The sequence below is a fragment of the Nyctibius grandis genome, chromosome 29, assembly GCF_013368605.1.
Source record: "Nyctibius grandis isolate bNycGra1 chromosome 29, bNycGra1.pri, whole genome shotgun sequence".
NCBI lineage: Eukaryota > Metazoa > Chordata > Aves > Nyctibiiformes > Nyctibiidae > Nyctibius > Nyctibius grandis.
Window position 1 is genome coordinate 1,553,503 of NC_090686.1, and position 26,663 is coordinate 1,580,165.

Sequence of the window (26,663 nt, forward strand, 5' to 3'; positions counted from 1 at the left end):
CTCGGAAGCCAAACTGGAGGCAGAGCCCTGCCTGCATGAGAGCTGTTTGGTGCCAGCGGGGCTAACGAACAGCTCGGGGAGCAGCCAGGAACACACACAGCCTTCCCAAGCCTCCCCCGCTCCCTGGGCTCACCCTGGCAGCCATCTCTTTGCTCGCCATCGGTGAGCACGGGCAAAAGACAGCGTAGGAGAGCAGGTGTCTGTGCTCTGCGTGTTTCATGGACGTTGCGAGGCAGTGCCAGCACGCCTTTGCCACCGGTGCAGAGTCCTCCAAGGAAGCATCCCCAAAGCAGGACAAGGCTGGAGCACCAGAGGAGAGGCATTTGCCCAAGCTCCCTTCAGACTGGCCTGCAGAAGCAGACCCAGACAAACAGGGATTTCTTTCAGCTCAGCAGTTCGTCCCGTTGTCCCTGCCAACGCTCGAATTGCAACAAGGTGAAGACTGATCGGTGGGAAGGCGGGGGGGTCGTCTCCTTCTCCTTCCCCGGGCAGCATCTCAAGGACACCTCTGAGTCCCGTGTCCCTCTTCAATTAAATCAGCATTCATAATTGATTTGGTTGCACCTTAAAATAGCAATCCCAGGAGCATGTCCCCAGTAGCCAGCCCAGCCCACTCCGGGCTCAGACTGTGCGGAGCCATCCGGCAATGGATGGAGAGACGCCTTGAAAGCTGAGGAACTGCTCCAGCCCCAGAGCTCCCCGGGATGGGGGGAGCTGGGTCCCTGCCCCATGGGACTGGTGGCAGCCACTCAGGGGCTTGCTTGTGCAGTAGGAGGGTGAGGGGACAGTCACGAGGTCCCTCCCGCATGTGTACCAGGGCTTCCCCATCGTCCTCTGAGGACGAGGGCTGTGGCAGGGGTATGACCCCACAGGTAACACTGATAAAACAGGTGCAAGAGCGGGTCCGTGATGTAGCCTCAGAGGCTGCCACGTGGGCACTAGTCCCCCCAGCACTGCCAGGGACGTAACTGAGAAAAGCGATCGGTGTGAAGCCCTCCGCCCCGCAAAGAAGGGTCTCTCTAGACAGCAGAGGGGAAGGAGGGAGCTCTCTAAAGCTACTTCACCAGACAAGAGAGGGTCACACGACAAACTTACTCTGGAAACTAGCAACAGAGAGATCTCCTGGGCACCCATGGGCAGGAGAGAGAAAGAGAACAAGAGTGTCGTTAAAACAGAGACAGGCAGCTCTCCCCACGGGATGGGGATCAGCACGCACCTCCACGTGCTGCCTGCCCATGTCAGGCTGCAGCATCCTGTGTTCCCCAAGCCCAGGCAGCTCTCCAGGAGCAAGGTCTGGCACAAAGCTTTTTCCACAGCAGAGTGGGGTCAGGAATGTAACCAGACAGGCCCAGATCCCGCAAGGGTGAAGCTGGGGATGTGTTCTTCAGCTCAAGACTCCCTGCTTGCAAACTTGTCCAGTGCCCTGCCTCCTCAGACACCCACTCCCTCTCACAGGGTACCTACTGCTTGGCACACTTGCCAACTCTTCCCCACAGCAGCTGCTCGCTGTGGACATCAGAAAGCCTTCTCCTCGGCTTACATTTTGAGGAGAAGCTCTAGTGAGGACCTCTCACCTCTCCCTTGAAGGGAGATGGATCATGATGGATCTAACCCACCACCCAGCACACAAAAGAGTCACCAGCCAGTGCAGAGAAACTGAGGATGTCCAGGAAAGGAAATGCTGGCTGCAAAGGTCAGGCCTGTATACTTGGCCAGGATCCCCCTACTTCAGCAGCCACCTCAGCAGCTGGCCTGGCCCATAGTAGAGAAGGCTGCTAGGGAAGAGGCCAGTCCTCCCTCACCACCCATCACAATCCCAAGTGCCAGTCCTCTGCCCCACTCACTCTGCAGGCTGGGGAGGCTGGCATCCTCAGGCTTGGTCTTCAGCAGGTGTGGGAGCCGGGTGTATCTGTACCCAAAGCCACAGCCCTGGTAAAAGAGATAAGAAAAGATCTTAAGAGGCTGGAAACCATTTGGGTTTTGCTGCTACTGCAAAGTAAAATGCTCAGTGTCCACCCAGCCCCAGACGGTGAGAGGGGCAGGGATGCGAGACACTCACCCGCCACAGCCTGACGAGGATCCAGTTGGTCTGTGCCCAGGGTCGCTGCTCGTAGGGAGCCAGGAGGTTCTTCATCATGGAGATCCGCCTGCCAGACAGGGACATAGGTTAGCCACAAAGGGTTTGGGGACAGAGGATTAAATAGCACCCATGGTAGGACCCACAGAGCTGGGACAGAGCAAAGCCACTGGTATATGAACCTGCTTTAGCAGGGGGGTTGGATTAGATGATCTCCAGAGGTCCCTTCCAACCCCAGACATTCTGTGATGCTGTGATAAGGGTGAAGGGAGGCTCCCCAAACCAACTCCAGCACCCTGCTGCAGCTCCTGGGCCCCTGGCCCACCTGCTCCCCCACCCAGCCTTGCCACCACCCCAGCTACCTGGGAGCAGGCAGCACAGCACTTACTGCTCTTCTGGGATCCTCTCTACAGCACGCAGCGAGTGGGGGTAGCAGACGTAGCTGGCTAACGCCTGCATCAGGGAGTCCCGGATGTCTGTGGAGGAATGAGAAGGGGCTAGGCCAGGCACCCAAGGACACGCAGCACGCCAGGGAGCACCTGAACACCGAAGGCTGGGAGGGACTGGCCCTCACTTACAGGGGTTTGCTGTCCCAGCTGATGTGGAGAGCGTGCCTACGCTCAGGCAGCTACGAAGTAACCCCAGATTTGACATGCAAGTAGCTGGAGCATTAGTCCTGCTAATGGGTAAAAGGGTATTCCAGGTCATGTATCTAACCCTGGAATCACGTATCTAACCCTGGAATTAGCAGGACACACCGGACAAGGGCAGTACCCAGCTTCTCTTTGTACGTGGAGGCATAAAGCACTCAACGGATTCAGCAAATGGATCCCAACAGAAGTCTGGTGAGCCACTGGCAGTGGGACCGGCCAGACGTGCAATACATCACCCCAAAGCAGAGGAGAGCAGCTTTACCCGTGCCCACGATCCTCGAGTCAGCAAAGTGCTTGGCCAGGATGGCAGCGAGGCGCATCAGGGTCTCTTCGTAGCCTGCAGAGAGAAGGAGGGAGCAGGGGTCATGCCAACGGCCCGATGGGCAGCCCTCTGGTCCCAGCATTCCTGTGGGCACCACACAGGCCACGGGATTCATTCCTGCTACAGCTAACTTAGCAGTTTTGTCTAGTTGTCAACACAGACAGCTGGGAAAGCATGTTCATCTCCAACAGAGCCACTCGCCTCAGACTGCAGAGTCTAAAACAGTTACTTGGAGAAAGATAAAACCACGCAACTGAGTCAGACGACAAGGGAGAGATGCCTAGTGCAGAAGAGGCTGAGCAACACAACTAACACCCTAGATCTATGCAGAAAAGCCATGTTCAGCCTGCGGGCCCTGAAGACATCTGTAACCACTTAATTCTGCTGCTCCCTGAACAGCAGGCACAGCTCCCACTTAATGGATGTTAACACTTTAGCTATGTCTTATTGGTGGGAACAGAAGCTCTTCTTACCTTCACAGGCTCTGGAAAGCACAGAACAATTTGCTAAGAGCTTGCTGGGATCACTTAGTCAGGAAAAGCACAGAACGTGCACAGAGGGAATCCACCTAAACACAGACTCTTGGCATCAAGTGGGTGGTCATCTCCATAGGAACGTATCCAAATCCCAGGGGGATTTGAAAGCCATCCCAATTCCTGCACTCATGGCACATCTCCTCCCACCCAGAGACCAGCAGGCAGCGGCATGCATTGCTGAGACAATCACATCTTCCAGCATCCCAGCCCATTCCTGGTGCCTCCTTGGAAACAAATTCCATAGCTGCCGGTGATTTTCACTACAGCCAGCACTGCGACAGCTTCGGGCAAGGCACGGGCTCCCTGCCTGAGCACAGCAATGGCCACAGCTCACCAGTGCGTACCTACTCGAGGAACAGCACTCACCGCCTGCCCCACAGCGCACAGACAATATACCGGTGCAGCACATCACAACCAGGAAAGGACACAGAAGGGATGATGCCCAACTACCACTACCTCACCATCAGGATATGGCATTATTTAGACTTTATCAGGCCAGAATCAGCAAGGTCTCCCCATCCCCTTACCTGGAAGTTCCTCCATGCTGTTTACAGGGCTGAAGTAGTTCTTGAGTGCGCTGTAGCTGTTCATAGTCACGCTGAGGTAGAACTCTGGCATGAAAGCAAAAAGTGAGCCCGTCCTGTCACCATGCTCGATGGTGCGGATGCACACTCGCAGCAGCCAATATATATCCTGCATCTTCTCCTGGCCAGAGAGAACACAACAATCCCCATTCAGTTTTGTCCAGCTTCTCTTTGGAGAAACACAACAGTCAGCACCACAATTACAATCATAGAATTACAGAGTGGTTTGGGTTGGAAGGGACCTTAAAGATCATCTAGTTCCAACCCCCTGCCATGGGCAGGGACACCTTCCACTAGACCAGGCTGCTCAAAGCCCCATCCAACCTGGCCTTGAACACTGCCAGGGAGGGGGCAGCCACAACTGCTCTGGGCAACCTGGGCCAGTGTCTCACCACCTTCACAGTAGAGAATTTCTTCCTGATATCTAATCTAAGTCTCCCCTCTTTCCGTTTAAAACTGTTCCCCCTCATCCTATCACTCCATGCCCTTGTAAAAAGTCCCTCTCCCGCTTTCCTGTAGCCCCTTCAGGCATTGGAAGGTGCTAGAAGGTCTCCCTGAAGCCTTCTCTTCTCCAGGCTGAACAGCCCCAACTCTCTCATCCTTAGACCTCAGAAACATCTCCATGTCTGAGATGTTCCTCAGACGACTGCTCTCAGTTCATTAACCAGATCTGTGTCCTTCAGACTTTTCATAGAGCCACAGAAGTGTCAAGTGGAAGGAACAATCAGAGATCTCTACATCAACCTCAAGCTCAGAGTACAACCATAACCAATGTGACATCAGATCGGCTGTGGCTTTGTCTCACTGAGCCTTGAAACCCTCCAAGAACTACTCCTTGGTAGGGCATACCTGACCACATAGGCCTGATCGCTAAAAAAAGCGTGCAGTTTTTATTCCAAGTACACTGGCTGAAGGAAGGCAGGCACTAGCAAAGCCAGCACAAATCTTCTAGAATGCAAGCTGGTCCTTTGTAGGAATTAAATGGGAACACGCAGAAAGCTCAGACCAACTCAGATCTTTGCAACAGGCAGCCACAGCCTTTCGGATTCTGTGCCAGCCATTCAACTAGATCTACTGTCCTGAGGAACATCGGCTTCTTGCTTTTCTAAGCAAAACTCAGGGGGTCCAAAATTAAAAACAGGAAATTTAAGGGCATCTGCATAACTTTAAGCAATCAAAATCAGCATCAACAAAGCCATAAAAAGAGGATGTATTATTTCATATCCTGCAATGCCAAGAAATATCATAAGCAATAGCAATTTGCATAAAAATAGATGTGGGAGGGTTACACTTCTAATTAAAAAAAATTAAAATCAGAGGGGCAGATAAGTGATTTCATTTGCTTAGTGGCTTTTCTAAAGTATGTAGCATCTTTGGGAGATTTACATGGGTTTGTTCTGTAAATTAGACTGAACAAGTGTAAATCGACTAAATGGACTAAAAGACGTCTTTATCTCGACACCGACACACATCTCAGCTCAACTGTTGCTTTTGGGATAAAAAGCAATTGTGCAGCCAACATTAAGGTATAGAAAGCTGCATTTGCTTTTATTAACACTTGATAACCTCAAAACGTCACCTCAAAATTGCCAAGCTAGAAGAAAGCCTACACCAAGAGGATACAAAGATGTGATTACCCACTGTGTGATGGATAAATTACAGCATTGTAATAAAATAAGCTGGAAAGGTCTTCCTGCAGGGATGTTTTGAAGGCAGGATTATCTACTTTAAAAACGAAGAGCGTGTTCAAGCTGTAGTGCTCCCTTTCATCTAACCTTGAATCCCTCAGCTCAGAATAAACTAGTGACTAACCCCCTGAGGAAGGAGCAGCCTCTCCTGTGCTCTGACACCTCAGCACAGAGCAGGACTTCACCTCTAGACAGAACCAGTCTGTTTCTCTCCATCAGCATCAGCAGTGCCTGCAACACTCATACAGATGTGTCCCCCCATCGCACACAAGTCCCAGGGATACGGGACCCTGGGAAACTGCAGGCACCCGCGACGGCTGTGACATGGAGCCCATGGACAAGCTCCTCCATGCAGCCACACTCCTCTCCAGAGCGAGCGAGCTCAGCTCCTGGGGCACATTTCACAGCTCGAGCCAGATACTGCCCTGCTCTCCCTGCCAGTCAAGCAGACCAAGGCGGGAGCACAAGCGAGGAAGGCTGTAACCTTCACTCCCAGATGCTGCTGATTCATCCAGAAAGGTGACACCGCACTCCTGATGGGAGTACCTGCGTTTAATATGACAATAGATCATCCAGAGACACGAGCAGTGTTTCTGCGTGGGCCATCGCAGCGATCCCTGCAATGCACACTGGTAATGCCCCTCCGCCTTTCGAGAGCAGTCCGGGAAGAAAGGTTTATTTTCTGGCAAGCACGGGCTATGCTAATGCAGCTGGAGAGCTTCTGCAGCGCGGCACTGTGCCTTGCAGTCCTGCTCTGGGAGTGAAGGAGGGGACGAGCAGAGAGCACATGAGTCAGGATGAGCCACTGCGGCTCTGCCAGACATGTTCGTAGGAGCTACCGCTCCTGCCCTCCCTGTTGACAGCCCGGGACACAGGCAGAGACCCTGCTGCCACTGCATTTTCAGGGAAACACATCTTCTTCCCCAGCACAAAAAAGCTACAAATGGAGATGGGGCAAGGCAATGTGCAAGGCAAGACAGGAAGAGATCAGCTGAGGGTAACAGCAAAGCTGCTCATGAGAACACAGACCAGAGTCTTTATCCTGGAAAATGGTGAATACAGGGGAAAAGGGACAACCTGTGCAAACAGTCACTGCGACACGAAACACAGAATGCACTCTCTCTATGTGGGAACCAAGTGAAGAAGGGGAGAACACCTGAACAAAAAACCCTCGGCTTGGATCCTGCAGATTTCAGGAAGAGCAGCACTAGTGAGACCCCCCTGTGACACACAGTACAGCTCAGGGAAATGGTTCACAGTAGCCCCGATCCTCTAGACGTGCCCTGAGAACTGAATCTCCCTTTGAGCTGCACCCTTCCATCCACCGTGCAGAGGCCTGATGTCCCAAGTGAAAGCCTACAGAACCACGCACAGCTCCAAACAGACTGGGCTGTGTTCTAACAAACACTATGGGACCAAGCCTGGGACAGGATGGGGTACAGGCCTAGGAAAGGATCTCTGATGCTCAAGAAGGGAAAAAACAGCCCCCCGGATCATCGGCATTGCTCCAACACCAGGGAAAACGACACTTGTGACATGTGAGCCGAGCAGCACAGATACAGAGGGTCCCTTGCTCGGTCTCTCTGAGCTGCTCACAGTATGCTCCTGCCTACCTTTGAATAAATGGTGACATTTATCCAGGCAAGGCGTCGGCTTAGGTGATTGAGCTTCTCGGAGAAGACCTTTTGGCTCTTCAGCAGTTCCTCGTGGATGTCTCTCCTCTGAAAAGAGTGCAGAGATGTGAGGGCAGATGTCACTGCCATTTATAGTATCCTTTTTCAGAGCTGGATAAACAATGCAGAAGTAAATACCACCTTGGGGCTAGCTAGGGAATGTTGGCAGGAGGGAAAGGGGCCAGCAGCCTTTCTGTGGAGGGAGCGGGAATCAGTGCTATAAAGAGCATTTACTACCCTTAGCTGCAGCCCACAAGGCCTGATGCAGATGCTGGTCCAGTGTGGGCAGCAGCTTTCAGGGTCAGCTACTGTCAGATACTTTTTTAATGCATCATCAGATACACTCGGTCTCCAGCAGCTGGAATGGGACAGATGTGTCCCAAGTCCAGCGCTGGAGGGTCCCCACCCCAGGAGACCAGCTCCGAGGTGTCTGCAGCACATGGAGGTTTGCAAGCTGCCACGGCTTGTCTGGGAGAAGCCGAAGCAGTTGCTTCAGTCCCTCTGTTCCTTGGGCAGTGGTACAATGGGCTGGCACAGTATGAAATGTGGCTGCCAGTTCCAGGCATGGGTAACTACTCCACCCAAGACATTGGCTGCTCCAAGGCTAGAAATCACCCACTGTGCTTCATCCTTTTTGCCGGATACCGAGGCTCTACCAGAAAAGGAAGCTGTGAGTTCAGAGACACTCACCCTCTTTGGGCAGCGGCTGATTTTTTCCTCTGTGTCTTTCAGTGCCATAGCGTATTCATTCACATCATCTGACACACCAACCATCTGAAAACCAAGCAGAATCCAACAATTAATGAGGGTATTTTTTCCCCCAGACACATAAGCATGCAACCAGATCCCCCACGGGGGCTGGGAGGAGAAGGGAAGGGCACACACAGTCACTAAATAAGCAGAAAATAGAGAGTCAGTGTAGAAGCATGGAGATAGGGCGAACGGATTCCTGCACAGCACGTGCCACTTACCTTTCCAAGCTGCTGGTGAACACTGAGGTTGTACATCATCACTATCCCATCCAGGACTTCCAGGAGGGAGTTCTCTGTGATGGGCTGGTCCGGCTCCTCTGGGGGTCTGCCCACTAAGAGACCTTCATTTCCATGGCTGCCTTCAACTGCAACGCATCCCCAAGACAGGAGAGAAGTTCTCAGCAAGGCATTTTGGCACCTTCACTTCTGCCTGCACCTCTCTGAAGCCAAAGCCCTGCCATGCCTCTGTAATACAGTGCTCCTGCCCAGCCCATGTGATTCGCTAGATACACAGACACACCACCCCCATCTCACTGCCTGCATCAGGTTGACCTGCCAGATCTGTTCAACAGACCCAGGCCATGCAAGTCCCACTTCCTCGAGCCCTGTACCTGCTTCAGAGGCCTGCCTGGCCCGACCCAACAGCAACAGTGCTGCTGCTGCATACGTCATCCTGAGGCTGAGCTGTGTTCAGGGCAAGCATGGCTACAGCTGCCTCTGAACTACCTCCCTGCAAAATCTCGCTGCACTTGCAGGAACCAAGGCAGCATCTCCTTACACGCAAAGAGTGACAGCATCATCAGTGTCATGTTCAGGATAGCAAAGTGGTTTAACTGTGGACTTGTGGGTGTCACCATAGCCTGAGAATGGGAAGGAGCAATGCTGGCAGTAAAGAGACTGCATTCCTCTTGAGGGTACTGGGAGCTGGAAGACACCATTTCCCCAGGGACCACCAGGGCCACGCTAGCACCACAGCAGAAGCACTCACTGTCCTCCTCTGTCCGCTGCTCCACACTTAACGTGCGCACTTTGATCTTCTCCAGGGCGCCAAGAGGCCGCCGCGGGTTCATCAGACTGACGGCTGCCGTGCTGAGGAAGCGGTTGGCACGGCCCAGGGTGGGGGAGCTGAGCCAGCCAGGTCTGGCAAGAGCTCCACCAATGGCCAGGGCGGTAGAGGGACGCTGAGACTGAAAAGAAATTAAAGGAGAAGCAGTTCTAGTTGTTTGGCTGCCTGCTATTCTTCCCTTGTCCCTGCAAGGATATGTTGGTATAGATGCACAGTGGCCACTGGAAGGTGAGCAGATACCCTTCCTACCATGGCTGGGCCAGCAGTAACAGGTTAGCAAATGGATATTCCTTCCTTTAAGAGCACATGCCAGGTACAAACAGCAGATCTGCACAGCAAGAAGCTGCTCTGTCTGCAGTTGTACCCTTTCAAATGCAAGCGTCAAGAGCTGCCATGGAGGGGAGGGGGCATATTCAGATCAGTAGGCAGTGAGAGAGCAGAGCACAGAAAATTTTGCTGCTCAATCTTGGTGCATCCAGGACCTTGCTGATCTCCAGTGACCCTCGTGCAAGTGCAGCTGTTCATCTGGTTGCCCATGGACGGGTTACAGCCCTGACCCAGACACTGCCTTCTTCTAAAGCAAAGCTTTTCTAGTCACAGGCTGAGCTTGCTGCCTTGGCACGTGGGGCCCCACCAGTGAATAACAGTACACGGCTTACCTGTGCTGCTGATGTTGCCGATTCCTCATCTTCATCGAGATCGTCCATAGTCACTGCCTGCAGCTCCGCAGGGTCGATCAGGACATTGGCTTTTGCAGCCAGGTCATCTGCACAGAGCACACCAAAGCAGCTGTGAATGCAGGAGTCACCCTTCACTTCCCACGAGGCAGCCCTAGGCTCATCCTCTTTGCTGCTTCTTGGCAGTTGAGATGCAGCCAGCTGCATCAGAACAAGCTCACCTTCCCCCCAGCTTCCTCATGTGGAATAGGTCTGCCCTTGCTAACACAGCCGAGACGGAGCAGTGATGAGTGCTGCTCACCCAGGACCCATTTCTGTTCCTGCTCCTACCAGCAACAAAGAGAATAACTGAGGAACCAGGAGACAACTGCCAGGGCCAAACTGGACTAGCATAGGGAAGGAAACTCAGGGCCTGGGATCATTTGTGAAGCCTCCAGCTCTTCAATACTGTCCCATGAGATGTCCCTAAGTCACTAGGACTGAAACACAGAGCAGAAACCATTCTCAGCCCAGAGGAAGGCTGCGCTGGCAGCTATGCTGTAACAAAGCTTGAACAACGTGTCCTCTAGTCCATAGCCCTGTCTTTAAAGCTGGCCAGGAAGACCTTGGTAAGAGACCAGACGAGATTACACAGTTCCACAGTTATCTAATCTAATTTTGAACAGCCAGAGATCAACTTGAGACCGGGAAAATGGTCCTAATCTTGCAAACACACTGGGGAAGGAGAAGAGATATCTGAGCCAAAGGCAAGTGCCACATTAGCCAGAAACCAGAGACAAACCAAGCCCAACTGCACGGCAAGGGGTTTCTAACCCTTCCAAAAGGCAGGCTTTGAAAGTCTGTCAGCAGAGTAGCGTGCTGCAGACAAACATACAGCTGCAGCACAAACCCAGGGCTGCTATTGCTTGCCCGGAGTGGTACAGCAAGTAAATCTGGGACATCCTTCACAGCCAGCAGAGCCAGGCTGATGGTCAGCGCTTTGACAGCTCCCAGCCCTTGGCTGTGGTGCAGCAAGAACACCACACCAGAGGGTATTCCCAGACTGCCCCCTTCCCTCCACCAGCCACAGGCCCCGTTCAGGGATATAAAGAGTAAATTGTTAACTTAAAAGATGCTCCACCCAAGAGAGATGGTGTCTTCTTCAGTGTAACTTGCACCTCATTAAAATTCAAGTCTCCTCTCCTTAAATTTAATCACAATTCATTACCCACGGCTTCCTCCCTGGGATGTCTCTTGGGTGAACTCCAACCAGGACCTGGATGTAGGTATTAGAAATGAGAGCACTTACCTTTCAGAGTCTTCTTAAGATGAGACAGGAGACCTCCAAGTCGCTGGAGGTCAAAATAATCCACCTTTCCATTATAGAAGAGTTGAGGAGGGACATACGCCTCTGAAGCAGAGAAGGAGATTTGGTTTTTTGAGTCCTATGCAGACACATAAGCCCTCCTAAGACAGACCCCAGGGCCCAGCCTGGACCTTCACTGAATGACAACTGTTGTTGTCATAAAAGCACAAGCCATTAAGGCAGAGGTGATTTCCGCAATGAACCAAGCATTAGATCCACACAGAAACAGGAGCAACCCATGGCCATCGACAACAAGCCTCCCAGCACTTCCTCCCTCCCAGCCACAGCAGGAAACTGGATCACCAGAAAAGTCAGCAGCTCTCCACCTGGCTACTCCAGGTGTGTCACTTCGTCCCACAGGGATCGTAAGGCACTTACTGAGCCTAGAGAAAGGGTCAGCCTAAAGTAAGAAAGGGGAGTGCCAAGCAGATCATGGCAGGACAGACAAGGTGGGGTTTGAGGGTGGGAAAGCAACTGGCACTGACTTGGTTTCCCCTTCATCCCACAGTCTGGGAACCACGAAAACAGACAAATCTCTTCCCCTAAACTTTGACTGTGGGATCACTGAGCTGCCCTCCCACAGACCCATAATCAGTATCTGACTCTGCTCCAGAGCACACAGTGGGAACTAGCAAACAGTACAGGTGCTCCTTTGCCAGTCTCAGGTCTGGACATTAACTGGAACAGATCTGCACACAGGAATTTCCCAGGGTGACTGGAAACTACAGACACAGAATGACAGAAGGCTCAAGCACCCATGAGAAACACAAAATTTCCATCATCCTGGAGAGCACTGCCAAGAGGCAAACCTTGTCCTAACCACAGAAATGCTTTCAGAGCTTCTCCTCCAGGCCTTACCTTCACTGCTCAGTGCGGCAGGGGTCTTTGCCTTGTGGCCATCCCAGAAGAAACGCAGAGCAGTGATAAGTCGGTGCAGGAAGCACACCATGTACTCTGGTGGGCACAGCACAGTCAAGTTCTAGGGCAAGAATGACAGTTCAGCCATCAGGGCAGGTGTGAAAGTGCATCTTAGTCCCAGTGGCCACACAGGGCAGGCAGAAACTTTGTGTTCTCAACCTTGCTATCATCTCTAGCTTCCAGCACTGAGAGAGAGCCCAGCCCAGATGGCAGGCAGCAGTTTCCACCTCTAGAAAGTCCTGGGCAGTGAAATAACAAGCTGGTCTGACAGAGAGGATGGATATCACATGCTCTACCACAAAAGATGGGGCTGATCATGAACACAGAGATGCAGGCGAAGAAAGGGTTTCTTGCAACAGTGGTTGCCTGCCTTCCAAAGCTGCAGGCCAACAGCCTGATCCAGGGCCAGAAGAACAGTCCCCACTCAAGCAGTGAATAGGATGCCAAAGCCAGCAGGTCAGTTGTGGCAGAGCACTCCACAGCCATGCTCCCCGAGAGGTTTCAGGAGGACATTCAGCTCCCACCCAAGGCTCTTCCCAAGGACCACTTTCGCATAAATCACTACATAGGACTTGGATAAGCTGCCTGGTTTCTAGCCTCAGATCTTCTCCCTCCTCCTCACTCCCTGCTGTATCTAGACCTCAGTTAATCAACTGGTGGAAGCAGGAGAGCTCCCAGCCTGAAGGTGCCAGAGAGCTCTCAGGGTGAGGCTTGCGGGAAGGCTGGCCCTCTGACTTACCCCTCTGTTGCTAGCGTTCTCCTGAAGAAACTTGCGGAATTTGTTTAGGAAGATGTATCTGGAGGCTTCCCCCTGGCAGGAGGAAAAGCAGGTGGTAAACTTATACAAATCTTGTGATGTGGAGATACTGTAGCAAAAGATCCACAGAGCACTTACCCCTCCTCTGTCCTTGTTGTTCAGCAGCAGCTTCAGAATCTGAACCTGGAGACCTTCCACCACTAAAATGGGGACATGTCTGCCATCAGAAAACAAGCACCGGAGAGCAACTACCCATATTAACCCCAACTGCAGTACCCTGCCCCCACGAGAAAGGCTACCTCCTCAGCAGAGGGCGCTCAGGGAGAACTGGTGCCAGCAGAACGCTAATCCCATCACTGTGAGAACGTTCTCCTCTGCCACCTAGCCATAAATTTATCCAGAGCTGATAAACAATGCCCCTAAAGGGAATTTCGGTTTGCTCTTGTCCTGTGGTGGGATGCTGCAGGTCTGTGCAGTGGGATCCCAGCACTCATACCCCTCCATGAAATAACAGCATGGCTGGCCGCTGCCTCTGCAACACAGCCTGTCCTGGCACGAACACAGACAGACTTCACGTCATGAAGCAGATTTGGAAACAGCTCACAGGTTGGTGCCCCTGGCTGCACAAAAGGTATGGAATCTTGGCAATGCCTCTCCTTCCTCACAGACCTTCAATGCGTTTCTTGAGCCGCTGGCAGCCTCTTTCATATGCCCGCCGCCTCAGTCGCTCCTCAGCACTCTCCTCCTTCACCTCCTTACTCTCCTTGCCCTGTTTGGGGGACAGACACCGATTAGTAGGAGATCACTGCATGGGGAAAATGTCTTGCCAAATGGAGAGCAGAAACTCCATGAAACAGTGTGCCAGTGTGTGACTGCAGCTGGCAGCACACCTAAACAGGCCTTCACTGGCCTTGTAATGAGTAAGGGCAGGAGATACTTTGGGGACACTCAAGTCAACCTATAATTCCTTAGATGCTGTGGAGTTCCCTTCCACATCTGTTGCCCCAGAAAACTGTCCCCCTTCCCTGTCCTGAGCAACACACCCCAAACATCCTCTCTAAAGAATAAAGATGACAGGGCAACGGAGAGGCTACAACTCTCACACAGCTCCGCGGAGTCCACCAGTGCTAACGCAGCTGGAAATGTGGGCCATTCAACTTCCTCAGGCAGAAAACTATGGGGACAGCAGGCCATAAAATTTCTCCAGTCTCCTTAGCGGTTGTGCCCTTACTCACCTCTTTGGTGAAGCGGTTTGGCCACCACGTGGTGGGAATGAGCTCCTGCAAACCAGCCTCCTCCACACGCAGCGGGCTCTTAATGTAGAAGAACACAACGGAACGCAGCACATCGAAGCTGCAGTCAAGTTAAAGCAAGCACAGAAGCTATGTTGGGAGAAGGTACAGGACATGTTTCCAGAGCTGTAGTGAGAGAGCCCTTTCCAAACAACCACTCAAAGCTCTGCAAGATCCAGAGCCCTGTTCTTCGGGGAGAAGCCCCACGCAGTTATCACAGCAGCTGCCCAGTTGCTAGCATGGCGGCTGGACTGCTCTGAAAGTCTTTTTGCTCTAAGGACACTAGGGAGGTCAGTCAGGCAGAAATTAAGTCCTGTGCGTTAGTAGGATGTGACCTATATGACACTGCTCCCCCTCCTCAAAGCAGGATTTTGTAGTGAATGGTGTCAGGCAGATAGAGACCTGAGAAATTAGAAACGACCTCTCAAAGACAGGGTGGCTTCTGCCTCCCAGGGCCTGCAGATCCTTGCAGTCTCCTTGGCTGCACTATTGAGGGCAGGGGGAACTGAGAGTAGAGGAGGCACAAAGGATACAGAACATTGCTGAGTAGGTATTTCCTGGATTTCTCATGCTTCAGGACTGCAATGGTGAGCCGGAGGTAGTGAATCTAGGGAAACAGGAGAAGCAAATGTGACTCCATCTACAGAAGAGGATATGACTCTCTAATAGGTACAGCGTTACAGAACTGCTATCTCTGGATCGAACAACTGCAATACCCAAAACATCGCGTTTCTTTGGACAAGGGGACATAACAGAAGCTGACTAATCACAGATCCCTGGGGATTCAGAAGTGCAACTCACTTGTAAACCCAGGTCTGGGATGATGGGGGAGAACCTGTAAGCCCGCAGCAGGGACATCAGTAGCTGCTTGAGGCACTCGTGCACTTCATATTCCTGAGAAAATAAGAAACACATTGAATAGGAACAGCATGGAGTCAGGAACAGCATGGAGTCAGGAACAGCTATAGTTCCCAGAGTGTGGCCTTGGAAGGAAGCATTCACTTCCAAACTGAAAAAGCAGATGCTCTGAACCCACAGCACTCGTCCCTCTGACTCCACAGGAGAGAGTCCAAGCAGAAGCTGGTGCCACCGCTTTGCTATGGGGAAACAAGCTTCTGCGCTAGTAAAACCAACCCAAAAGTCATTTACAAAAAGTCACACGTCCTATTTAGCTGGACTGAGTCACCTATCCTCATATCCCCTGAAGGTACCCAACACATAGTGCTGGCAGAACCAACTCAGAGAGGAAAGAAGTTACTCTGGTGTAAATGTGATGATGAAAGAGCTGTCTTTTTGAGTCCAACTCATAGTCGACTAGCAGGATTAGAGTCAACTCTCTCACAAACATAGCAGCCCTACCAGCGTGTTCAGCTTCATTTCTAAGATGATGGGACTGAGGGGGTCATATAACCACAGTCATATAAGCATTAACAACATCCAAGAGACCAACTCATTCCTTATTGATGAATTTGATGTTCTCAGAAGCAAGAAGTTATTCAGCATCATCAGTTCCTTTAGTAGTAGGAGAAGCTTAGTAATGCCTTGTTAGCTCACTGCCATTGTCACCATTACCAACTACTCTGCATTCAACCCCCATTCCCTGGGTGTGAAGCAGTAGCCAGATGAGCTAGGTGAGAGGGTGGTCTATCACAAAAAAAGGGATCTTCTCACCATAAAGGGAAAGAAGCTGTTCACTACCAGCATTTTCTAGGGAAGGCTCCTGTCCTCAGCACCTCCTAGGGTCTCCCTATGATCCCTGGGGAGGAACCAGCACCCTAGCAACTCACCTCCATAAGAAGCCACATGAGATCCAGCAGCTGCTGAATAAGAGGATGGGCCTCCACTGATCCTCCTCGCTCAAGGATGCTCAACAGGAAGGTCATGAGCACATCTTCCACCAGGTACACCTTGCACTGCAGACAGAGAGCCAGGTCACCAGTCCTCCAAGGCACAGTCGCTTGCCAGTGAAAGCTGAGGTTTACCTCCCCTTGCAAGCACAATAACAGTCACATACAGAAGCCTGCAATGGGCAGGCAAAACTCACCATGAGAGGAGAGAAATAATTGAAGATGTGGGCTAGTGTAATCAACACTGTGGGTTCTCCCTGAAGCTGCCACATGGACGTGTCCTTCTCCACCAGCTTCCCCTCCTGCAATGACAAACCCAGAACAACACACGGCTTGGATCCAGCCCAATCCACCCGTACACCAACGACTGAATGAACTGGAGGCCTGGAGCAGCCACTGTTTGCTGTCCCATGCCTGACTGCACTGAAAAACTTGAACACGGGAATTAAGGATGGCAAAGCAGCCAGGCCCTTGCCTCTGGAGAGCTGCAGTGCAGTCCAGATGTCAGTTATTATCAGCCACATGCACCTTGACAATCTATTTTTCCAAAAGGGTTCAAGTGTACATGATAATTTGTAAATGGGAATCCCTACAGAGGAGGTTGATTAGTAAAGCAGGCCCCCATTCAAGCCAAGACCAAAGCAGATGGTGTTCCCTATGCTTTGGGCATAAACAGATCATCTCTCATCCCAGCAGAAAAAAATCGTTTCTAGCAACAGTGCCATAGCCAAAACAGTTCTCAGGGCAGACCTGCCAGAATTTCATGGCATCACTGCACCAGGACATCAGTAAAAAGTTTAGGATATGAACAAGGTTCTTTCAAGGCTGCAAAATCAATTCCAGCAGTTCTGACCTCAACAAACATCAGCCCTTGCATACTAGGGAATGAAACTTCATAGGACTGAGAACAACAAAGCCAGTATGATCTAACTTAAGTCCCTGGACTATCGGGAATCCCATTTTGCAAGCCAAAGAGCTCCAGGGACAGGCATGCCCCACGCAAAAGCATGCCAGCATTTAGACTCTCAGGTGTACGGAAACATCTTAGCTGCCAGCATGTGCTGAGAAGTGCAGAACCACATTTCCCAGCATGGTGCCCCACAGGTCCACCCAGTGGCATCAGCCTACCGTCACGTCTATTCCGATATGGATCACGTTCTTCAAGTAGCCTAGCAGCTTGCGAGCCTTCGCTAGGTCTGCAATAGGAGGATCTTGCAAGGGGCGGTAACCTTCCACCGGATAAGTAGGCAAGTGTTAAGGTAAAATGCAATCTGATCTTTCAGGACTTCTTTTGTTTGTGCAAGGAAAAGACTGTCTCTCTATTTTACTTTATGCCTCAGTCACAGTTCAAACCACAGTGCCTTCTAAATGGATGATAAGCCACAAGCTCTTATCCTCACTTCCTCAATATTGCAAGCAGCAAGTATTTCACACCACACTTCTGCTCTCACCAGAAAGACCGTCAAGAGCCTCCGCTACAGCTATCAACAGGCACACCCAGGGCTGCTCTGACAGGAGCTGCAGGTCTCAGCGTTCGCACAGGAAGGCAGCAGGCAATGCTCCTACCATGTCAGATGACCTGTGTGTCTGGGAGATAGAAGAGACCAGTGGCCAAGATGCTCAGCCAGCACAGCAGCATTAGGGTTTCCAAAACTGGAGAGCGAGATCTTTGCAGGATCTGAGTGCCTGGGAACAGACAGCCCCCAGCTGCAGCAGCAGCTGCTGATTCAGAGCTGAAAGCAAGTCTCATTTCAGAAACTGTCAGGGACCAGCACCAATGTTTGTGTGCCCTCCAGTTCTGCTCCAGCTGAGGGGGTATCTGGTTCTTCTCTCCTTGACCCTGCTCTGCGCACAAGTGCCAACAGAAGAAAGTGAACTGCAGTTGGGTATGTATATTGTACAGCCTCCAAAGATGGCCTCAGGACAGGCTCTTCTCCCCTGAGACCTCCTCTCCCCACACCTAAAGGATATCGGAGTGGACGGCTTCCAAAGTTAAATGCAACGGACTCTTTGAACGACAGGCTGATGGCAGGGAAGTAAGCCATGCCAGCACCCCTTGTGATGTTATCAAAAGCGGTTCCCAGAGATATGCCATTCCTGAAAGAAGGAAAACCCACAAGATTTTAGTCACAGTAGGAGGGTTTTGAGGTCAACTGGGCAACCCAGGTATCTGTGTTCCCCTCTCAGCAACTTGCCAACACAGACACACCATTCAGTCATGCCTCCTGTCACTCTTAACCTGGCACATGTGCAAACGTCACCGCTTTGCTGAGTAACAGCCCTGGGAAGCACAGCAGCACTCCCGTTTCCACACAACAGCACAGGAAGGCACTGGAGTCTGCACAACATGCACAGCCCACTCAGCTTCAAGGGCAACCCAAATCCTTACAAGGTAACTAACCAGCAGGACATGTTAAAGGCAGGTGACATTTTTGGCCTCATCCATTTGATGTCGGTGGAAATAGAAGGATAACGCTCTCAATTTACTCTTCTCTAAAAGATGACATGGAGCATCTAACAGTTTTTAATTCCAGCTGACTTGTCACAGGCTGCAGTTTAGGGCCAGCGAACAATTCTTATTCAGGCTGACCCCTGCTCATTGTGCATGGGAGTTGGAGGCTGAGATTTATCAGCCTTTCCACAGCTCCTTGTGAAACTAGGACAGGCAAGGTCTACACTGACCACAAAAGCAATCAGTGTGGCTCAGCCAACTGTAGTATTAAGCACCACAAGAGATGTCCTCCCCTCTAAAATCCTAGCAAACTTTACACAGAGTTTGTAGCTTGGATGTCTTTCTGCCAAATGCTCTCACCTGAACTTAGGAGACTCAACAGCCCGTTTAGATGGTTTCTGAACACAAAGCAGAAAAGCAAAGGCTGGAACACCAAGGAACTTAAAGGGGAGATGGCAGAAACAGGGCTCAGCAACCTGCTGAGGAAACTTTTATGTTACACACAGACATCAACAAAGCAGGGAACTGGGCAAAGATGCTTACAAGCAGAAAGCAATGGTGCCCTCATCAAGGTCTATCAGACAGCTGACGATGTCTCCTGCTGCCCAAGACTGCAGTAAAGGGAGAGAAAAGGTTAAACATATATCCAGGGTGTTCCCATATCAGTAGAAAGACCGCAACCCAACCAATCCCTTGTGATTAACGGTCGAAGAAGAGAGAGTTCCTTCTCGCAGCAGCTCACATAGCATTTTCAGACACTTCTGGAAGCTGCACATAAGCCACTGATTGGGATCTTTTTTCCCTCCAGCACTAGGAACATGCACAGGATCAAACGTATGTTTATCCCAGCACTGCATCATCCTCTGAAGTGCTACAGAGAACCAGAGCCTTCCAGAGACCAGCAGCACTATGCTGGGAATCAGTCTGCTGAGGCTGCTAAACAAAGCACCCACGTAGCATGTCCAGCACCCCTACAGTACAAACAATTGGTGGCACACAGCCTCCCCAAGAGCAGACTGAAGCAGGGAGGACAGCTTGAGGACATTTCATAAAGCCCAGCAGAATCCAGCGAAGGAGCCACCTGCTTTCTTCTCCTTACTCTGCACGCCGTTCCTGGGAGGACAGCTACTCACTTTGCCATAGTTGGTAGTAGTCACGTTCCACTTGCGCACCCTGTTTCCGTCATACGCATATGAATCTGGCGTATCTCCAACTCCTTCCTGCACCAAAGCATGAAAGAGGATGCTCAGACCAAGCATAGAAGATGCCTCTCACTGCAAGAGCAGCTTTAAGGGGAGACCAGCAGCCAGGGAGAGCAGCTGACAGCACGCATGCTCTGCCTGGGAAAAGCCTTCACTCTAGGAGTGAATCCAGTGGCCTGTGAGATCTTTGGTTCAGAGAAATACACCATTCCCTACTCATTTTTGGGTCAGAAGAATAATACTGGCATACTACACTTCCAAATTCTGCAGCCTCCAGGATGCCCACCACCCCCCCCTCACGTGTTACAGAGTGGCAAGTTAGTGTAATTCTGCAGTTGACATCCCTTCCCAGCATCAAACATCCCATCCGCTGCCTGAGAAGAGCTGCCCTGGGCCTGCCTCTCCTGGGCAAAAAGCCCCGTAGAACCAGCTGCTGAGGGCCATCCCGAGAGACAGGCCACCAGTGCTGCAGACCCACACATCCTCTGGAGAAGATGCCAGCTGAAAATCAACATGTAGCAGTGGCTACGTGCAGCAAGAGCACAGCAATGCACCCAGCATGTGAGGCTTTCACACTGGGCACCATTCTGTGAACACAGACCGGAGTGTCTAGTGAAGATTTTTAAAACAGCAGACCTGGTATTTCTACTGTGTGTGCTGGGCACAAAATGCCAGCAGGGCAGGAGCACAGCACCAATGCGATGCTCCACGCTGACCTAAAAAGCAGTGGAGGAACGCAGGGCAGGCCTGTGCCACGTGCAGCAGTTACACTACCTCCTGATTAAATCTGCAGTTGAGAGTACACCAGCCAATCTGCATGAGTCCCTGGGAGGAGATGAGCACCTCGTAAATCCATTTCCCTGAAAGAAAAAGAGATGCCACACAGTAAAATCCCTGCCGCCTGGCTCATCATTAGAGAAGCAGAACCTGAAATTGCTCCCACAGAAATAAATGTGGCACACAAAAGAGCTTTGGGACATCCCTAGCATTCTCCTCCCACCTCTTCACTCCGGCATCACGCAATCCTCCATCCTTCTGACTTTCTGGAAAAGCCAGTGGATGAAGTGGGGAAGAGTGGGCTCAAGATCCAGAACTGCAACATATTCAAGATTTCCAGAGCTCTCTAGTTGTGTAACTCTGCATACACTCTTCCCAGGGTCTTTTCTCAAAGCATTGCTGGTTTATCTCCTTACCTTTATACACGCACGTCGTGGCCCTGATGGACCCAAAGTTACTGTGGCCAATCACCTGGACCAACAAACAAAAGATATTTTAAAGCCAGATAAAAGACAGTTTTTGCTCAGCCCTACCCATTCCCTCCATCCTAGCCCTCAAATCCAAAGCGAGATGGAGAGCTAGTCACAAGCACAGTGTAGGGAAGAGATGGGACATCTTCCCCATCCAAGCAGCTGTACTTGGAGCCAACAGGCCCTGGGGAACCATCCAGGTCCTTCCCACAGCTCATCTGTACTTGATAAACCGCAGTGAAACATGCAGCACGGCAGCAGTACAAGGGCTATGTGATGACACACAGATTCCCAGTGAACTGAGACAGGTATACAAAAGTGACTATTATATAGGAAAGATGTCTGAATCCTGGACAAGTTAGAACAAAACTATAGATTCAGGGTGTCCAGACTAAGGCCCAGGTCTGGCAGGTAGCGTGCTATCCAGAAACTGAACCCTGTTAACTCCCGACTCTCTCAATTTCAGGACAGACCATCAAGAAGAGATGAAGGTAGCAATAAGGAGTTCACAGGCAAGCCAGTCTGCTCCGATACAACAGTAAGTTCTAGGTACAGGCAAGGTAAGCTACAGCGGGTGGTTAATGGGAGCCCAGGGCAGCCTCCTCTTCTAGAGGTAAGAAAGGACACATAGATTAAGGAGGGAACGAGCACAGCATGGTATGCACGTGCTCAGTGAAGGGGTGAAAGGAGTGTAGAAATTACTGAAGTAGGAAAGGATTACATGTCAGTGGATTCTTTCAGCTGATTTTCTGCATGAGGAACATCAGCTAAGGAGCAAGCAGGGAGGTAGTGGAAACAAAAGAGAAAGAAGAGCCTCAGCTTTAGTCTCTTGCCACCATTACAGAACACCAGAAGGAAGGAAGGAAGACGCGGTCTCCTGGAAGAAGGGACAGGAAAGCTGGCTGCTGGCCTTTCCTCTGCTTAGCCAATATCTTCAATGAGCCCCTGGGCCAGCGTAATCCTTTCACTTCCTCACAGCTCCACTCGGAGCTTGCTGAGTCTTAGGGGTACTGCTAGACCTTTTCCCAGGAGAGCTCATTTGCTCCAGGGTCCCGCAGCTTTTTGGGCAGACTCCATTTACACGCTACAAAGCCAGTGACAAGGATCTGTTATGAAGAACAAACTAAGAAGCCCAAAGTGCTTTTAGTCCCACAAGATCATTTTCTGCTGCACCCAGCATCACACTCACCCCAAGTAAGTCATCATCCACCAGCAGGAGCCCCTCAAAACCGCTCGTGTGGTCCAACACCACAGTAGAGGGACCAAGCCGGCCCTCAGCTACCTGATCTGAAACAAGAGTTGCAGAAAACCTGTTAGAGAAAGTTGGGTAGGATTTAACAGTGCACCTGATGAGTGCCTCCAGCTAGACTACAACAGCACCTGGATCCTGCTGCAGCAGAGGAAGCCTAAAATACTGTTACCCATGTTAGACCACGAGAACCTCCGGAAAGGAGACACCAGTGAGATTTAAAAAGAAGTTTTCACAGCAACACGCAAGGTCTTAGCTATGCACCATTCAGGTCACATAATCATAGAATCAATTTTGTTGGAAACGACTTTTAAGATCATCGAGTCCAACCGTTAACCCAGCACTGCCAAGCCCACCACTAAACCATGTCCCTCAGCACCACATCTACATGTCTTTCAAAGACCCCCAGGGACGGTGACTCCACCACTGCCCTGGGCAGCCTGTTCCAGTGCTTGAGAACACTTTCCGTGAAGAAATTTTTCCTGATACCCAATCTAAACCTCCCCTGGCGCAACTTGAGGCCGTTTCCTCTCGTCCTATCGCTTGTTACCTGGGAGAAGAGATCGACATCCACCTCACTACAACCCCCTATCAGGTAGTTGTAGAGAGCGAGGAGGTCTCCCCTGAGCCTCTTTTTCTACAGACTATCCAACCCCAGCTCCCTCACCCGCTCTCCATCAGACTTGTTCTCCAGACCCTTCACCAGCTTCGTTGCCCTTCTCTGGACTCGCTCCAGCACCTCAACGTCTTTCTTACAGCGAGGGGCCCAAAACCGCACACAGTATTCGAGGTGCGGCCTCACCAGCGCCGAGTACAGGGGGACGATCATTTCCACCGTCCTGCTGGTCACGCCATGGTTCATATATTAAGTTTTCCACTTCACCTGAAAATTTTACTTTGGCAAAATGCAAAGACCAAACTAAACTCTGAGCCAAATGTTTAGCCAACATATCACACTTTGATTGCAGCCAGCAAGAAAAATTCTTTTTAGAAGAGGAGCCAGGTTGCATCCTGCCACATCCTGACTCCTTCAGGGAAACGGATGCTAGCAAGAACACAGGAAACAGCCTGAGGCTCAAAGTGAATACCTAGAGTGGAGACTAGTTTTTAAAAATTGCCAATAAGCCTCTACCTTTCCCACTGAGGACAGCACTCCACACTGCTGGTCACAGCAATGGCTCTGCATATCATTATCAGCGAAATATCTCCAACAATTGTCCCCAAACTGCTTTTCCAGGCATTTTTGCCTGGAAATATGCCTCCTCCATCTGCGAGCAGACCTGCTCCAGGGCTGACTGATGAGCTCCTCAGAGGCAGGATTTAAAGGTACGATAAATTAGAGCACAGGAGAGCAGAATAACGCTCACTCAGGGAACTGCCTTTCATGATACAACTTGCTCTCCCAATTAGGCAGCACAAGCAGAAGCACAAATTGGACAGACGCTCAGTGTCTCCTACCTCGACTGTCTTCAGAGCCATTCTCCTCTCCTAGCAACCGGTCAAGGTGTTCCTGCAGGTTCTGGAACGTCAGGTGCTTTCTAGGGAATAATATGCACAGGAGCTCTTCAGAAAACTGTGTCTCCAAGTTCTAAAGACTTGCAGCCCAGACACATGTGTCCGCACAGTCCTGTGCTGTGAGACGTGAACTGGGAAGTTCTGTCCATCTCTGTTTCTTCTCAAGAATCTGAGGAATTTGCTGCCCAGCGTGTTGGGGCAATGAACGAACCAAGGACCAAATATAATATGAACAAGAAAACTAGTTAACAAAGGATCTTAAAGTCTTCAGTCTGCTTGGGAGTACTTTGTGGCAGTAAGAAAACTGTACCGTGGTACAGTGGCAGTAAGAAACCAGCTGTACTACCAACAACTGTGGACCGTGACTTTGCTGCAGTCAGCATCATACAAACATGGCATAAGTCAGGATTTGGTTTTTTTTCCCCCAAGTATTTCGTAATACAAAAGAAGAGAGAAGACCACACCAGCAGCTGTAGCAGTTCAGACAAAGGCCAGGCTAGCCCAGCATCCTCTCTCTGACAACAGCCAAAACCATTTTGTTTTCATACTGAGAAGTCTCTCATGCACTCCCCCTCGGCCACTATTTTAGAGAACTTTCTCATACTGCCTCCCCTAGTTCTCTCTTTTCAGGGATAGTTTACTTAGCTGTTCCTTGTACGAGAGCCATTCCAGACATCTGAGGGTAAACCACAAATTTATTCCAGGGCATAATGATTTTCCTTATCCTACATCCCTTTCCTAACAATTTGTAACTTCCTACTTTCTTTTTCTGACTTACTAAAGGCTTAGTGTTCCCACCTCAATCTCATTCCTACGCAGTAAAGATCAGCTCAGGGCCCATCATTTTATGCACAACGTTGAGGCTGTTCCCCTTGCAATACATCCCTTTGCATTTCCCTACACTGAGTTTCATAGACCATTTCACTATTCGGTCCACTGTCTCACAGCCACCTTACACTTACTTTGCTCTAAACAGCTTTGTAACAGCAAGCAAACTTTCCCACCTCATGCCCTCTCCTTTTCCAAGTCTCCCAAGGATATATGGAACAACACAGGTCATGTTTCAGGTCTCTGAGGGACCCTGGCAGGACCATGAGAGTCACTAGTTGCTCCCGTCCCTGCTTCCCATTTCCAAAGCCATCTGTGGAACAACTTCCCACTTCTCCTGGACTAGGGGTTTCCCTAAGACTGTGGTGAGAGACCTTTTGAAAGCCTGGTAGATGTGAAGATGCACAGAAGCGGAATCAAAGAATCAGTTTTGGTTGGCATGAGAGAGGGTGGCTTCAGCAAAGCAGATTAATCGGCAGCTAGCATGAAGGAGGAGCTCTGGAAGGAGGCTAGAAGAGCATGAGACAGCCAGAGAGATGTCTGCGGCGAGCTCCTCTACGAGGAATTCAGGCCTCTGAAGACAAGTTGTCACACCATAAAAGTTGCTCTCATACAGCAAATGTTATTTTCAAGGCCTGTTTGACTGCTACTGGGCTTTCTACCAAATAGCCAACTCCAGGGAAAGGGGTGAAAGGGAGGAAAAAAACGAAAGAGAGACGACCAGTCCAACAAACTACCAGTTCTGTGCTTTCAAGTCATTAATCACCAGGCAAAGAAATTAGAAATACTGACAATCAAAACGCCCGGGCAGATGGAAAATTCCAAGGCACGCTGGCAGGAGAGCTCGTGGCAAAGTAACACGACCCATTTTTGCGTCTCCCCACCATAACCCCAGCTCACCAAGAGCAGAGAGCACCAAGAGCTATTTTTAGCAGCTCTGAGCTCACATTTGAGCTGACAGTACCAAGTATAGCCTGTGGAATGTGACCCCAGCCACTCTGCAGCACCGCCAACCAGCAGCAGCCACACGCCTGCCTCGCTCTGCCACACTCACCTGCCCTGAACCTGTCTGACTTGCCTCTGGCAAAAGAGACAAATGCAAGGGAAACTTTTCCTCATCCAAAGCTACAGGTTTCTGGGCTACAAGGTGAAGGAGAACTGAAAACAAATAGAAGAAAACAGACACTAAAAAGGAATCTGGTCTTTCTTTCCTTTGGTGACTACTAATAATAAAGTACCAACAGCTTCACAGCCTGAGAAAGGTATGGTATTCCCTATATCAGTAATAGCCTTGCCTTTAGTTTTACAGGGCACTGCCAACCTGTTTTTCATTCCTGTACCTAAAACCTGTGCATTTTGCACTTCCTTACACCTAAGAAGGGAACAGGAACAATAGGGTGAATGCCTACTTGCCTATTTATTCAGAAACAGTGCCTAGTGATTTTGTATATGGGTTTTTCGTGCAAAAAGTTCTGAAGAATCCTTCCCGGCAAGTCCCGCAATTTGAAAAAGCCGTTAAAGGACAAGACCTAAGAGTCATTTCTGTAACACGGTGCTCCTGTGCTTTTAACAAAGATCGCTGTGTGGCACTGAAAGATATTTCCTTTCACCGAAGTGTTGTATATCTGGGGACGGATACAGCATCGCTTGCCATCTAGCGAATGAGAAGTAGTCCGATACCTGTAAGCAGCTGCAGGCTGGTTCCCATCAGCACTGGTGAAGACGCGATGCAGGTAATCATTCAGCAGCCTGCTATTCACGATCCCTGGTGGAAAACAGAAGGGAAATAAGCTTAGGGAGTCAGGAGGTAAACTCAAACATCAATTTCATGCACAAGCAAGAAATTGGTAACTATGGGGAAATGAAGCTCAAGTTTGCAGACCAATGTAGTGGAAAATGCAGCTTCAAGAAGTCATTCATCATCTTGTTGTCTTCACTAGCAACCCTAGAGTCCAACATTATGGGGTGCATCTCCACAACAAG

At 50.6% G+C, this 26,663-nt stretch overlaps 1 protein-coding gene across 2 annotated transcripts in view; it reads right to left on the reverse strand.

The window, feature by feature from the left end:
• The window catches only part of RNF123 (ring finger protein 123), a 52,400-nt gene that overhangs the window by 22,281 nt on the left and 3,456 nt on the right, over positions 1-26,663 (reverse strand). For both annotated transcript variants that reach the window (XM_068420014.1, XM_068420015.1), the window contains exons 3-31: positions 26,361-26,445; positions 23,796-23,875; positions 22,278-22,375; positions 21,035-21,089; positions 20,616-20,701; positions 19,773-19,859; positions 19,183-19,250; positions 18,159-18,284; positions 17,316-17,430; positions 16,385-16,489; positions 16,128-16,253; positions 15,142-15,234; positions 14,874-14,947; positions 14,284-14,401; positions 13,718-13,817; positions 13,187-13,248; positions 13,031-13,102; positions 12,232-12,352; positions 11,317-11,418; positions 10,011-10,117; positions 9,274-9,472; positions 8,505-8,650; positions 8,224-8,307; positions 7,474-7,581; positions 4,116-4,293; positions 2,993-3,067; positions 2,466-2,553; positions 2,060-2,147; positions 1,845-1,929 (exon numbers count right to left, since the gene is read on the reverse strand). In XM_068420014.1, the coding sequence (XP_068276115.1) occupies positions 1,845-1,929; positions 2,060-2,147; positions 2,466-2,553; positions 2,993-3,067; positions 4,116-4,293; positions 7,474-7,581; positions 8,224-8,307; positions 8,505-8,650; positions 9,274-9,472; positions 10,011-10,117; positions 11,317-11,418; positions 12,232-12,352; positions 13,031-13,102; positions 13,187-13,248; positions 13,718-13,817; positions 14,284-14,401; positions 14,874-14,947; positions 15,142-15,234; positions 16,128-16,253; positions 16,385-16,489; positions 17,316-17,430; positions 18,159-18,284; positions 19,183-19,250; positions 19,773-19,859; positions 20,616-20,701; positions 21,035-21,089; positions 22,278-22,375; positions 23,796-23,875; positions 26,361-26,445 (2,931 nt within the window). The remainder of the gene's footprint in view (positions 1-1,844; positions 1,930-2,059; positions 2,148-2,465; positions 2,554-2,992; positions 3,068-4,115; positions 4,294-7,473; positions 7,582-8,223; positions 8,308-8,504; positions 8,651-9,273; positions 9,473-10,010; positions 10,118-11,316; positions 11,419-12,231; positions 12,353-13,030; positions 13,103-13,186; positions 13,249-13,717; positions 13,818-14,283; positions 14,402-14,873; positions 14,948-15,141; positions 15,235-16,127; positions 16,254-16,384; positions 16,490-17,315; positions 17,431-18,158; positions 18,285-19,182; positions 19,251-19,772; positions 19,860-20,615; positions 20,702-21,034; positions 21,090-22,277; positions 22,376-23,795; positions 23,876-26,360; positions 26,446-26,663) is intronic.